General features: G+C 43.5%; 1 protein-coding gene across 6 annotated transcripts in view; it reads left to right on the top strand.

The window, feature by feature from the left end:
• STARD9 (StAR related lipid transfer domain containing 9) overlaps nt 1–12,663 on the top strand; it is a 150,750-nt gene that overhangs the window by 86,385 nt on the left and 51,702 nt on the right. For 5 of the 6 annotated variants that reach the window (XM_030931371.1, XM_030931372.1, XM_030931374.1 and 2 more), the window contains exons 10-16: nt 405–472; nt 2,352–2,449; nt 3,157–3,366; nt 3,554–3,651; nt 5,514–5,591; nt 6,049–6,120; nt 9,726–9,905. In XM_030931371.1, the coding sequence (XP_030787231.1) occupies nt 405–472; nt 2,352–2,449; nt 3,157–3,366; nt 3,554–3,651; nt 5,514–5,591; nt 6,049–6,120; nt 9,726–9,905 (804 nt within the window). Of the gene's footprint in view, nt 1–404; nt 473–2,351; nt 2,450–3,156; nt 3,367–3,553; nt 3,652–5,513; nt 5,592–6,048; nt 6,121–9,725; nt 9,906–12,663 lie in introns of those variants that run through there. The other variant, XM_030931376.1, reaches the window with a different exon arrangement.

Raw genomic sequence — 12,663 nt, forward strand, 5'->3', positions numbered from 1 at the left:
ATCCCAGCACTTTGGGAGGCCGAGGCGGGCGGATCGCGAGGTCAGGAGATCGAGACCATCCTGGCTAACACGGTGAAACCCCGTCTCTACTAAAAATACAAAAAATTAGCCGGGCGTGGTGGTGCGCGCCTGTAGTCCCAGCTACTTGGAGGCTGAGGCAGGAGAATGGCGTGAACCCGGGAGGTGGAGCTTGCAGTGAGCTGAGATGGTGCCACTGCACTCCAGCCTGGGCGACAAAGAGAGACTCCGTCTCAAAAAAAAAAAAAAAAAAAAAAAAAAGAATACAGATTTGTTGAGTGAATTGGATAAAAATCCAAAATGTCACCTTGGTTAGAGGAATGTCTAAGGGGAAAACAATACAAATCCTTCCAAATGACAGGCTTTAAATGTGCTTTCTCCTCTAGGCAATCCTGGAGAACAACCTCCCTTCTGAAATGGCTAGCAAGATCAACCTTGTGGACCTAGCAGGCAGGTAATTAGGATTTCAAAGCTAAGGGGAATTACTCTTGTTCTTGCCTGTTTTACAGGGAATAATCTCTTCCAATCTTTTTCACATTTCAGTCATCCTGAGAATATTACAAAAGAAGCTCTTCGAATGCTAGGTTAAGAAGTTATTTTCTGGGGGCTGAAAAGTTCCTGTACATGAGGGATTCTCAATCTTGGTTGCACATTAAATCAATCACCTGAGAACCTTTTCTTTTTTGAGACAGTCTTAATCTGTTGCCCAGGCTCCAGGCTGGAGTGCAGTGGTATGATCATGGCTCATTGTAACTCTGAACTACTGGGCTCAAGCGACCCTCCTGCCTCAGCCTCTGGAGTAGCTGGAACTACAGGCACATGACACCACATCTGGCTTTTTTTTTTTTTTTTTGTAGAGACAACATCTCATTATGTTGCCCAGACTGGCCTTGTACTCCTGGCCTTGGGCGATTTATCTGCCTCAGTCTCCCAAAGTACTGGGATTACAAGCTTGAGCCACTGCACCTGGCCACCTGAGGACCTTTTAAAACTCCCCATACCTATACCTCAGATCAGATACATCAGATTATTAGTGAGATTGGTGGGAGTGCAAGCATCAGGAGATTGTTAAATCTGCCCAGGTGATTCTAATGTATAGGAAAGGTTAAAAAAGCGCTGCTTTCAGTGAAGGTAACTGAATTAGTACACCTTTTCTCTTTGATTTACTATTGATTTTATTTTCTCTTTATTTAATACTGATTTCTATGCAGTTCTTAAAAAAAAAAAAAAAGTTTTAGGCCGAGTGCTGTGGCTCACGCCTGTAATCCCAGCACTTTGGGAGGCCGAGGCAGGTAGATCATGAGGTCAGGAGATCGAGACCATCCTGGCTAACACAGTGAAACCCCGTGTCTACTAAAAATACAAAAAAAAAAAAACTAGCCGGGTGAGGTGGCGGGCGCCTGTAGTCCCAGCTACTCGGGAGGCTGAGGCAGGAGAATGGCGTGAACCCGGGAGGTGGAGCTTGCAGTGAGCCAAAATCGCGCCACTGCACTCCAGCCTGGGCGACAGAGCGAGACTCCATCTCAAAAAAAAAAAAAGTTTTACTTGGTGGTGCACATCTATAGTCCCAGCTATTCAGGAAGCTGAGGTTGGGAGGTTCACTTGAGCCCAGGAGTTTGAGGCCAGCCTGGGCAACATAACAACATAGCTCAACCCCATCTCTAAAGAAAAGAAGTTTTAAAAATCTTGAAAGGTTGAGAAGATACTGCCTTGTAGGTATTAGAAGAGAGCATGAATTATAATTACATATGTATTTAGAAAGAGTTAGTCTTGAGGGGGATAATGTGATCACAAGAAAGTGTAAGATGAAATAAGGCAAATTTTCTTATTTTAAAACAGATAATTAATATGGTACAGTATGCCCTTAAGAGCAGAGTGCTGTTTGAAAGAAACTATTAGCCAATTGGAAGTGTGAATTTTTAATATTTCCTTTAATACTAACTTTAAAAAGAAATTCAAAACTGTTGTCAGCTAATGATACAAATCCCATAAAGCTGTAAATACATGAATTTAAATCAAGATAGAGAAGTGAATATACCAAAAAGTCATGCTAATATCATAGTTGTAAATGAGCATTACATTTAGCATAAAGTGTTCTGACAGTCAAAAACAGAAACCTAAAGAGTTATTCGATTTTTATTGCCTGAGAAGCAGAAAAAGTCCAGTTCATTACAAGATGGTTACATTTTTTTCTGGAACTGAATTCTGAAAGGAATTTATTATGTGAGTCTTTTACAGCATGATATACAGAATAATGGATAATATTTTTCAACAGTATTATAAAGACAATTTTTTTTTGCTTTTGTTTTTGTTTCTCATTGACTGTGTTTTAGTGAAAGAGCAGACCCCAGTTACTGTAAGGACCGCATTACTGAAGGAGCCAATATCAACAAGTCCCTTGTGACTCTGGGAATTGTCATCTCCACCTTAGGTATTTTGCTGATAGATAATAGGACTGGGAGGGAGACTTTGGAAAGTAACTCATGTTTTCATGTTGTCACAATAGGGTAGACACAGGGTTCCTTTTGGTAAGGTTACCTTCTAGTTTGGGGCATGAAAAATTGATATTTGTCCTTGGTTTTAGAGTAGAATGCTATCTTACTACCATCAGTTCTAAAAGAGGGGAGTCTAGGGCCGGGCGCGGTGGCTCAAGCCTGTAATCCCAGCACTTTGGGAGGCCGAGACGGGCGGATCACGAAGTCAGGAGATCAAGACCATCCTGGCTAAAACAGTGAAACCCCGTCTCTACTAAAAAAAGTACAAGAAAACTAGCTGGGCGAGGTGGCGGGCGCCTGTAGTCCCAGCTACTCGGGAGGCTGAGGCAGGAGAATGGCGTGAACCCGGGAGGCGGAGCTTGCAGTGAGCTGAAATCCGGCCACTGCACTCCAGCCTGGGTGACAGAGCGAGACTCCGTCTCAAAAAAAAAAAAAAAAAGAGGGGAGTTTAAAAAAATTACGTGGCTCAAACATTTCATATCCTAAGTCTGAAGTCTTTAGGAATCCCTAAAATACTCTATTCTATGCAGAAAGGGGTTAGGAAATATGATAGTTAAGTCTGTGTTCTCCAACCATTGTTTTGTTTTAATATATTTGCTTCATAATTCCTTCTTTCTTCCATTTTCTTTTTTCATCTTTTAAGCCCAGAACTCCCAAGTTTTCAGCAGCTGCCAGAGCCTCAACAGCTCAGTCAGCAATGGTGGTGACAGTGGAATCCTTAGCTCTCCTTCTGGGACCAGGAGTGGAGGGGCACCCTCCCGAAGGCAGTCTTATATCCCATACCGAGACTCTGTGTTGACCTGGCTGCTGAAGGACAGCCTTGGAGGCAACTCTAAAACCATCATGGTTGCCAGTGAGTGGGATGCCAGAGCTGGATCTGTGTTGGGACTGGTACTGTATCTCAGAGAAAGGGGCATGGCCACCCAGGTTTCTCATTTCATCAGGGGTCTTATACAGCATGGGCAGTAGTATCAAGGCAAGTGAATAAGGGCTGGGATGGATGGGCTGGCATGTTTTTAAACTTTCTTCTTCTACCTCAGCGGTGTCTCCTGCACACACTAGCTACAGTGAGACCATGAGCACACTGAGATATGCATCCAGTGCCAAAAACATTATCAACAAGCCACGAGTAAATGAGGTGAGACCTTTTCAGAAGTCCTGGTCTGATACAGTTTACACAAAGCTCTCATTTTTTTTTCTCTCTTGTTGATTTTTTTCTCTTTGTACTCCCCTCAGCTTTTCAGACTTGTCCTCCAAATGGTGAGGGAGTAGAATTCTTTCTTGTACTGTCATCTCCTTCTCTCCTATCTCTATTGCCCTTCATTCAGTAACCTTTTATGAATAACTTATTATAGATACTTCTCTAAGGCCATTCCTCTTAAGATTCCTTAGTTTACCATTACCGCTCTAAGAAAGGTCATTTATTTTTTATTTTATTATTTTATTTTTAGAGACAGGGTCTCACTCTGTCACTCAGGCTGGAGTGCAGTGGTGCAATAATGGCTCACTCTAAGAAAGTTCATTTAAAAATTTGTGTTGGCCGGGCGCGGTGGCTCAAGCCTGTAATCCCAGCACTTTGGGAGGCCGAGACGGGCGGATCACGAGGTCAGGAGATCGAGACCATCCTGGCTAATACGGTGAAACCCTGTCTCTACTTAAAAATACAAAAAACTAGCCGGGCGACGAGGCGGGCGCCTGTAGTCCCAGCTACTTAGGAGGCTGAGGCAGGAGAATGGCGTAAACCCGGGAGGCGGAGCTTGCAGTGAGCTGAGATCCGGCCACTGCACTCCAGCCTGGGTGGCAGAGCAAGACTCCGTCTCAAAAAAAAATAAAAATAAAAAATAAAAATTTGTGTTTACTGCTTTTATTTTGAATTTATGTTGATTTATTCCTGTGTTTTTGTATTTGTTTGCCTGTTTTGAGAAGGGATCTTGCTCTGTTATCCAGGCTGGAGTGCAGTGGCACTATTGTGGCTCACTGTAGCTTCAACCTCCAGGGCTTAAGTGATCCTCCCACCTCAGCCTCCTGAGTAGCTGGGACCACAGGTGCATGCCACCACATTAGGCTAATTTAAAAAAAAATTTTTTTTTGTAGAAACAAGGTTCCACAATATTGCCCAGGCTGGTCTCAAACTCCTGGACTCAAATGATCCTCCCACCTCAGCCTCCCAAAGTGCTGGGGTTACAGGTGTGGGCCAAGGTGCCCAGTCTTATGCCTGTGTTTTTTTATGCAAGTTGTCTGTGTTTTATTTTTCTCTTTGCAAATTGCAGTGACTTCTCTGTTTCAATATTAAAAGGAGCGTAGGAATTCACTGGTTTTTGTTTATCTTTTAATGGTTTTTCTCTCTATTGTTTTTCTCCTCTGCCCACACAAAACTATTCATTGGTTTTTCAAAGCTAAATGAGAATTTTTCAAATGTTCCTTCACAATTTCGGTGAGAAGTTCCAGAGCAGGGATCATAGGTGGTGGCCAGACACACACTACATATATATATATGTATACACATATATACATACACATATATATACATATATGTATACACACACACACACATATATAACCCATATGTAGACTGTTTTAAAAAGGCAATGTAATTAGGCAGTATTAGGCTTAGTCACAATACAGGAAGGTTAGCACCTACTACCTATACATGCCCTAGCATGTATAGGTAAGTGTTACCTGCTTGACCTCTAGGGAAGTGATTCTCAAACTTTAGTGTGTATCAGAGTCACCTGGAGGGTTTGTTCGAACACTGGTGGGCCCCAGTCCTTCAGAGTTTCTGGTTTAGTAGGTCTGGGGTGGGCCAAAGTGTACATTTCTAACAAGTTCTTAGGTGAAGTGGATGCTGCAGGTCCTGGGACCACAACTTGAGAATGACTGACCGCTGTAGAGCCTACTCCAAAGGAGTAATCTACCTCTTCCAAGCCAATTGCAAATAGCATTTCACAGCTGAGTGGGACTTGATAACAATCAGTGGTGATGGAGTTCTCTATGTTTCAGGATGCAAACGTAAAGCTGATTAGAGAACTCAGAGAAGAGATTGAAAGACTGAAAGCCCTGCTGCTGAGCTTTGAACTGGTATGCAGACAGTCAGAACCTTTCCATGCTTAAAGTGAAATTCTCCTTCTGAGCCTCTCTTCTCCATAGAGTCTGGGCCCTGCTGCATTCCATGTTCTCAGTTGACTCTCATGAGGCAGAGACAGGAGCAAAGACAAAACAGAGATTTATCTGATTTATTGGTGTAACTTCAGGTGGTGTGGGCATTTTTTCACTTTATCACCTCTTGTCTTGTGCCTGAATGGTCCTTGCCCTGTGTGGGCAGGTACGGAGAATGGGGCCCTCTAGGAAAATTTATTTTTATTTTCCATCTTTGTACCAATATGAGCCCAAATACGTAGGCTCCTGATTTATTTCTCATTTTAATGATAAAGTCTTTCCTTTATCTGCACCTTATCTTCCTTCACAAGTGTAAGGGTGGGACCTACCTGAAGTTCAGACCAGGAAAACATCAAAGCACATCTCTATCTTTGTGCAGAGAAACTTCAGTTCATTGAATGATGAAAAGGATGAAAACCTGAAGGAGCTGGTTCTCCAAAATGAATTGAAGGTGGGTGTGTTGGGTGGACTCAGTAGTGCTTTACATCACCCTGGGAGCTCTCTCCATTATTCCTGAGCTAGGTAGGGTTGCTCCCTTGGCAGGGCAGAGAAGAGCTGTCTAATTTGAAGACAATGTTTGTTTCCTTTAAGCCTTGACCAGGGGATGTGTGTTTGCCTAGGGGAGTGTTAATGGCTCTCTGACTTTCTGTATTGTTCTCTCAGGGATTCATAAGTCCTTTGGATAGTGAGAGTAGCCTGGGGGGAAAAGACTGTTTTCTTGTCTGTAAATCAGTCAACCAAGATGTATTCATTGTTTGAGGACCAAATATGTTCTCAGCATGTTGCTGCAAGAGGTACAGAGAGGTCCCTGCCCTCAAATGATTTGCAGTCTAGTTGGAAACACATTTAAAGAATAGTGTGTTTCATGAACCATGTGATTTAGATGAAAAGAGCCTAGGGAAGGAAGAAATCATTATGGTTTGGGATTTTCAGAGCAGACATCATATGTTGGTGCTGGAAGGCAGAGAACTGACCTTGAACTAGCCCTGGAAGGTTTGCTAGGGTTGTTACATAGGGAGAAGGGGTAAGGCATTGGGTGAGGGAGGGATAACGTAAGCAAAGCCTTGAAACTGGGAGAAGGAAGGGGTGTGAGAGGCCACGTGGAAGCACACACTGTGAGGAAGACTAAGCTGGTTAGAATGGGTGTTCATGGTAGAGGGTAGTGCAGGTAAGGTTAGGGCAAGTTTAGAAGGTTTGAACTTGGTGTAAACAGGATTAATAGCTTCTTGAATCAGGTTGGTGACATAATAAAGGAGTATCTTTGGGAAATTAATATGATAGTTGTATGCATGGTGAATTGAAAGGTGGGAAGACTGGAAGCAGAGGACCAACCAGGAAAGAGACTACTGTAACTCAGTGAGGGCAAGGACAAGACATTTTGGAAAAGTAGAATAAATGGTGATTCCCAGAGACTTTTTTTAAAATTAATTTTATTTTTTTTGAGAGGGAGTCTCACTGTGTCACCCAGGCTGGAGTGCAGTGGCATGATCTCAGCTCCACCTTCCAGGTTCGAGTGATTGTCCTGCCTAAGCCTCCCGAGTAGCTACTACAGGCGTGCACCACCACACCCACGTAATTTTTGCATTTTTAGTAGAGACAGGGTTTCACTGCATTGGCCAGGCTGGTCTCAAACTCCAGACCTCAGGTAATCCACCCACCTTGGCCTCCCAAAGTGCTAAGATTACAGGCATGAACCACTGCACCTGGCCCCCAGAAATATTTAAAAGGAAAAAATGGTGGGCAGTTGTTTTTGTTGACAGATTAGATTTATTTGTATTTTTTAATTTTTTATTTTATTTTTTTTGAGATGGAGTCTCACCTTGTCACCCAGGCTGGAGTGCAATGGTGCAATCTCAGCTCACTGCAACCTCCGCCTCCCAGATTCAAGCAATTCTCCTGCTTCAGCCTCCCGAGTAGCTGGGATTACAGGCTCACACCACCACACCCAGCTAATTTTTGTATGTTTAGTAGAGATAGGGTTTCACCATGTTGGACAGGCTGGTCTTGAACTCCTGACCTCATGATGCGCCCACCTCAGCCTCCCAAAGTACTGGGATTACAGGCATGAGCCACTGCACCCGGCCTATTTTTTATTATTTTGGGATGGAGTTTCACTCTTGTCATCCAGGCTGGAGTGCAGTGGTGTGATCTTGGCTCACTGTAACCTCCACCTGCTGGATTCAAGCAATTCTCCAGCCTCAGCCTCCTGAGTTGCTGGGATTACAGGTGCCCACTGCCATGCCAGGCTAATGTTTTGTATTTTTAGTAGAGAAGGTGTTTCACCATGTTGGCCAGGCTGGTCTCAAACTCCTGATCTCAGGTGATCCACTCACCTCAGCCTCCCAAAGTGCTGGGATTACAGGTGTGAGTCAGCACACCCAGCAGATGGGTTAGATTTAAATCCTACAACCAAATGTTTCAATTTGTAATATTCTGTTGCATCATCCTTAGATGTCATTGGAGTATCCTGGCCACGTTAACATTTTGTCACCCTTACTAAACCTCAAGACTAAATAACACATCTAGAAGTTTCTCTAAAAAATTCCTCCTTCAGTCATGTATTCTGATTTTTGGTTCAGAAAATATCATCCCTCTATACTAAGAGATGAAGTAGGGGAGCCGAAATCATTCCAAACTCATGGGCATACTTGCATTATGCAGGCCAGCTGAGCTGGACTTGAACCTTCCCCTTGTTGGCTATATCATCTTAGGCAGTGTAGGAGTAGGTGATGAAAGCTAACCAGGGGGCAGCTGTGCCAGGTTGGCTGAACTGTAAGCCAGAGTACCCTGCCACTCACCAATGCCAGGGGTCCCTATCCAACCCAGCCCTTTACAGGTACCCTGTAGTTTCCTGGTTTCCAAACTTCAACTCAATGATTATTAAAATAATGTTTCTAGGGCACATAAAGTACTCGTACCTAAACCTGGCATAATTTTTTTTCTTTTTTTCTTTTTTGAGATAGAGTCTCGCTCTGTCGCCCAGGCTGGAGTGCAGTGGTGCCATCTCGGCTCACTGCAAAGTCCGCCTCCCGGGTTCACGCCATTCTCCTGCCTCAGCCTCCCGAGTAGCTGGGACTACAGGCCCCCACCACTACGCCCAGCTAATTTTTTGTATTTTTAGTAGAGACGGGTTTCACTGTGTTAGCCAGGATGGTCTCCATCTCCTGACCTCGTGATCCACCTACCATGGCCTCCCAACGTGCTGGGATTACAGGCGTGAGCCACCATGCCTAGCCAACCTGGCATAATTTTTTTTTTTAAGTATTCCCTTTATGAGAGAAATACTTAGCTACATCTAATTTTTTTTTTCCTGAACTTCCTCATTTCTTCCATTCCCAGGATAAGCTCATTGCTTAGGCATCAGTTTCCACTAAAAGAATAAAAAGGACCCTACATTTATCACTGTGCATGTCCCTAAGGCGGTCTTAGCTTAAGTGTGGGTATATTTACTTTTAAAACTCTGTTCCTGGTACACATTAAGCACTCAGTGTTTTACTGTTATTGTTTTTATTGTCTTATTACATGATCTTCCAGACAATTTCCATGTAGTCTTAGTTCCACCTGGGGAAATTCCCTCTCAGTGCTTTGTGGTTCTGTGAGCCATGTACAAGCTTATATGATAAAGTACTGTACTTTGGGAAAGAAGTGTTAGGTCATAAAAGGATTCCCAAGTATGGATCATATAAAAGTGGGGTGGGGAAAGGGAAATTATAAACACAGATGTCTAACATCCCGATTAATTTTTTAAAAATAACTTGAAAATAGCATGTTTTTTTCTAATTATAAAAACAGTACATGTTCATTGCAGAAAACTTTAAAAATAACATTTATTGAGGGGTCTTCTGTTTATACAAGTAACACTTGCTTATTGAAGAAAACTTGGAAAACACAGCTTGCAGTTGGAGGAGGTAAGGGCTTCTGTGGGGGCTTTGAATAGTATCCGTGAGGAGCATATTAAAGTAGTACTCTGGGGAAATAGGAATAGATGTAATGACTTCTGACCTTTAGTCTGTTCCCCATGCTGAGTGTCTCAGATCACCTCCTATACCTCTGCAGGTAGACCAGCTGACTAAAGACTGGACCCAGAAGTGGAATGATTGGCAGGCCCTCATGGAGCATTACAGTGTGGACATCAACAGGAGGAGGGCTGGGGTGGTCATCGACTCCAGCCTGCCACACCTGATGGCCTTGGAGGATGATGTGCTCAGCACAGGTGTTGTGCTCTATCATCTCAAGGTGAGGAGACTAGTATATCCTTTTCTTCCTAAGGCACTGGCCCCAGAGGTCAAGGAGGGAAAAGCTAGGAGTAGCAGCCATGTTTCTGTGAATTGAAATCAAGACAGATGCCACAGAGCTGCCTTCAGGTTTGTTCTCAGGAAACTGGTCTACCTGACAAATTGTGATCTATTTTGCCTTTGTATGTATAGAGCAGAAGACTGGAAATCAGAATAATTGTTTTTCAACTGCAGTTACTGTTGTTCTTATGTAACTTACTTTTGTTCTCTTTGCCTTAATTTTCTCATTTTAAAGTAAGAATGATGCTTATCATATTCCTTTTCTGGCTTACTGAAGCATAGGGGTACAGTCATGGAGAGTGAAACCCTAACCTCAAGATACCATTAGTGCTCCTAAACTCTGCAAATACAGACTGCTCAAAGGTGGCTTTCAGGCTGGGTGTGGTGGCTCACACCTGTAATCCCAGCACTTTGGGGGGCCAGGGCAGGCGGATCACTTGAGGTCAGGAGTTCGAGACCAGCCTGGCCAACATGGCGAAACCCCACCTCTACTAAAAATACAAAAGTTAGCCGGGCGTGGTGGTGGGCGCCTGTAATCCCAGCTACTCGGGAGGCTGAGGCAGGAGAATCACTTGAACCCAGGAGGCAGAGGTTGCAGTGAGCTGAGATCACGCCACTGCACGCCAGCCTGGATGACAAAGTAAGACTCTGTCTCAAAAATAAATAAAATAAATAAAAATAATGTTTAAAAACGGTGGCTTTCAGAGACTAAAGGGGGAATTCAGAAGATTTGAAAGTTTTCTTCTGACAGTTCCCCACTTCAACCCCAAATTAACGAACAGTACACCTCCCACTTCTCCATCACTACATTTACCTGGAAAAGGAGACAGAGAAAGTAGGTAAAGGAGCTTAAAACATAGGGAGGGTCCAAAGAGCTAGAGTGGTGTGATGGTGGGGGAAGAGGGGATGACAGGCATCCATCTAGAAAAAGATTGAAGTTAAAGCTTCCAAACAGCACCTGGCCCACCTGGCTCTGTGTCACCTGGAGGCCAGTCCGCATTTCTGAGTGAAGTGGTTTTGAGAGTTAGAGACCTATGGTAGAGAGAGTCTTTCATCTTGTTCTCATCAGTGTGTTCTGTGGGAGGACAGTTCCTATGGACAGCAGAACGTACTTGACATGCTCAAAATCCCTGTGCTCACTGAAAAGTTAGTTTTCATTCTCATAATTATCCCCAGCTGACATTTAAAAAGAACAAAGAAAGAGTTTCTGGGGAGTATGTAATGCTGCTGTTATCCCTGGAGAAATTGGCCTTCTTCCTAGTGCTGCAGAGCATATGGAAGTGAGATGTTAGCAAAGCTCATCAGGGTTCTTAGGATAAGCCCTTTGGGAATTTGTCAGAGACTGAGCTTCTCAGACAGAAAATTTAAAGTAGCTTATTTTCTGGTACACGGGGCATAAATTTTCTTAGTGGCTAACAACTTTTACCTTAGCAAGAGAACTAAACACCAAATGGCTGTATAGATCCTCCCATTAGAACCACAGAGAGAGGCTGGAGGTCAGGAAGAGACCAGATTGATTAAAATGGTCAGTGTTTGAGTAGAACTGATCTGATACATGGATTGGATGTGGAGTGAATAGATAAAGCTAGAAATCAAGTAGTAGAGCTTAGGGTAGCAGCAGAGGGTTAAAGGACATGACTATTAGATTGAATCGTAGACATGGAGATGAATGATGACCTCACCTGAAGATAGGATTGCTGATTTTTTTTTTTTTTTTTTGAGACGGAGTCTCGCTCTGTCACCCAGGCTGGAGTGCAGTGGCGCAATCTCAGCTCAGTACAAGCTCAACCTCCTGGGCTCAAGTGATTCTCCTGCCTCAGCGTCCTGCATTGCTGGGATTACAGGCGTGTACCACTGTTGGGAATAATGCTTAAAATGTTAAGGAAATTGAACACTTAAAGGATTTGTAGTAAAGCAATTTTACTTTTGCGCAGAGGGGTGCTTCTCTTTGACCAGTTGCCATGAGAACACATCTGAACAAAGGGGGGCACGAGAACCTTTATTTCTGATGCAAGTTCTGCTCCTGTACCCTTTCGCCTTCCCCACTGGCCAGGGTCAGGTCGTACATTCTAAACTAATCCCGGTTGGCTAAACATTTGAACCTTTTTAGATAAGGTGGGCATGTAAGGGAGAGAGGGGAAAGGGGAAGAGGTGTCTGCAATGAGCTAGACACCTAGTTTTTTTTTTTTTAATAAGGAAAGGAATGTGAGCTGGTACTGATAACGCCTGGTACTGTGGCATGTCTGGGCATGTAATAAAGGCAGAAAGGAAGAAAAAAGTGAAAAAGGAAGAAAAAAGGGGGGGGGGGTTGGGGGATTACTATGAATTGAAGAATAAACGATTGATCAGGCTAATTTTTGTGTTTTTAGTAGAGATGGGGATTCACCATGTTGGCCAGGCTGGTCTTGAACTCCTGACCTCAAGTGATCCACCCACCTTGGTCTCCCAAAGTGCTGAGACTACCAGCATGAGCCCTCACGCTCTGCTGGATTGCTGATTTTTATTGCTTAGTCAGTGCATAGTGAGGATTTTACTCCCTTCCTGGTGCATTTCCAGTAGACCTGGGTGATGAGATTTTAGTCTACTTCTAATCCTGCCATTTCTACATTTTATGTACTTTCCCCACCTTTTGTTTGTGTAGCTATTGACTTAGGTAATAGTACTAACAGTAATGGCCCAATATTCTGTTTGTTGTTGTT

This window comes from Rhinopithecus roxellana, chromosome 5 (genome assembly GCF_007565055.1).
Source record: "Rhinopithecus roxellana isolate Shanxi Qingling chromosome 5, ASM756505v1, whole genome shotgun sequence".
In the NCBI taxonomy this organism is placed as follows: Eukaryota; Metazoa; Chordata; class Mammalia; order Primates; family Cercopithecidae; genus Rhinopithecus; species Rhinopithecus roxellana.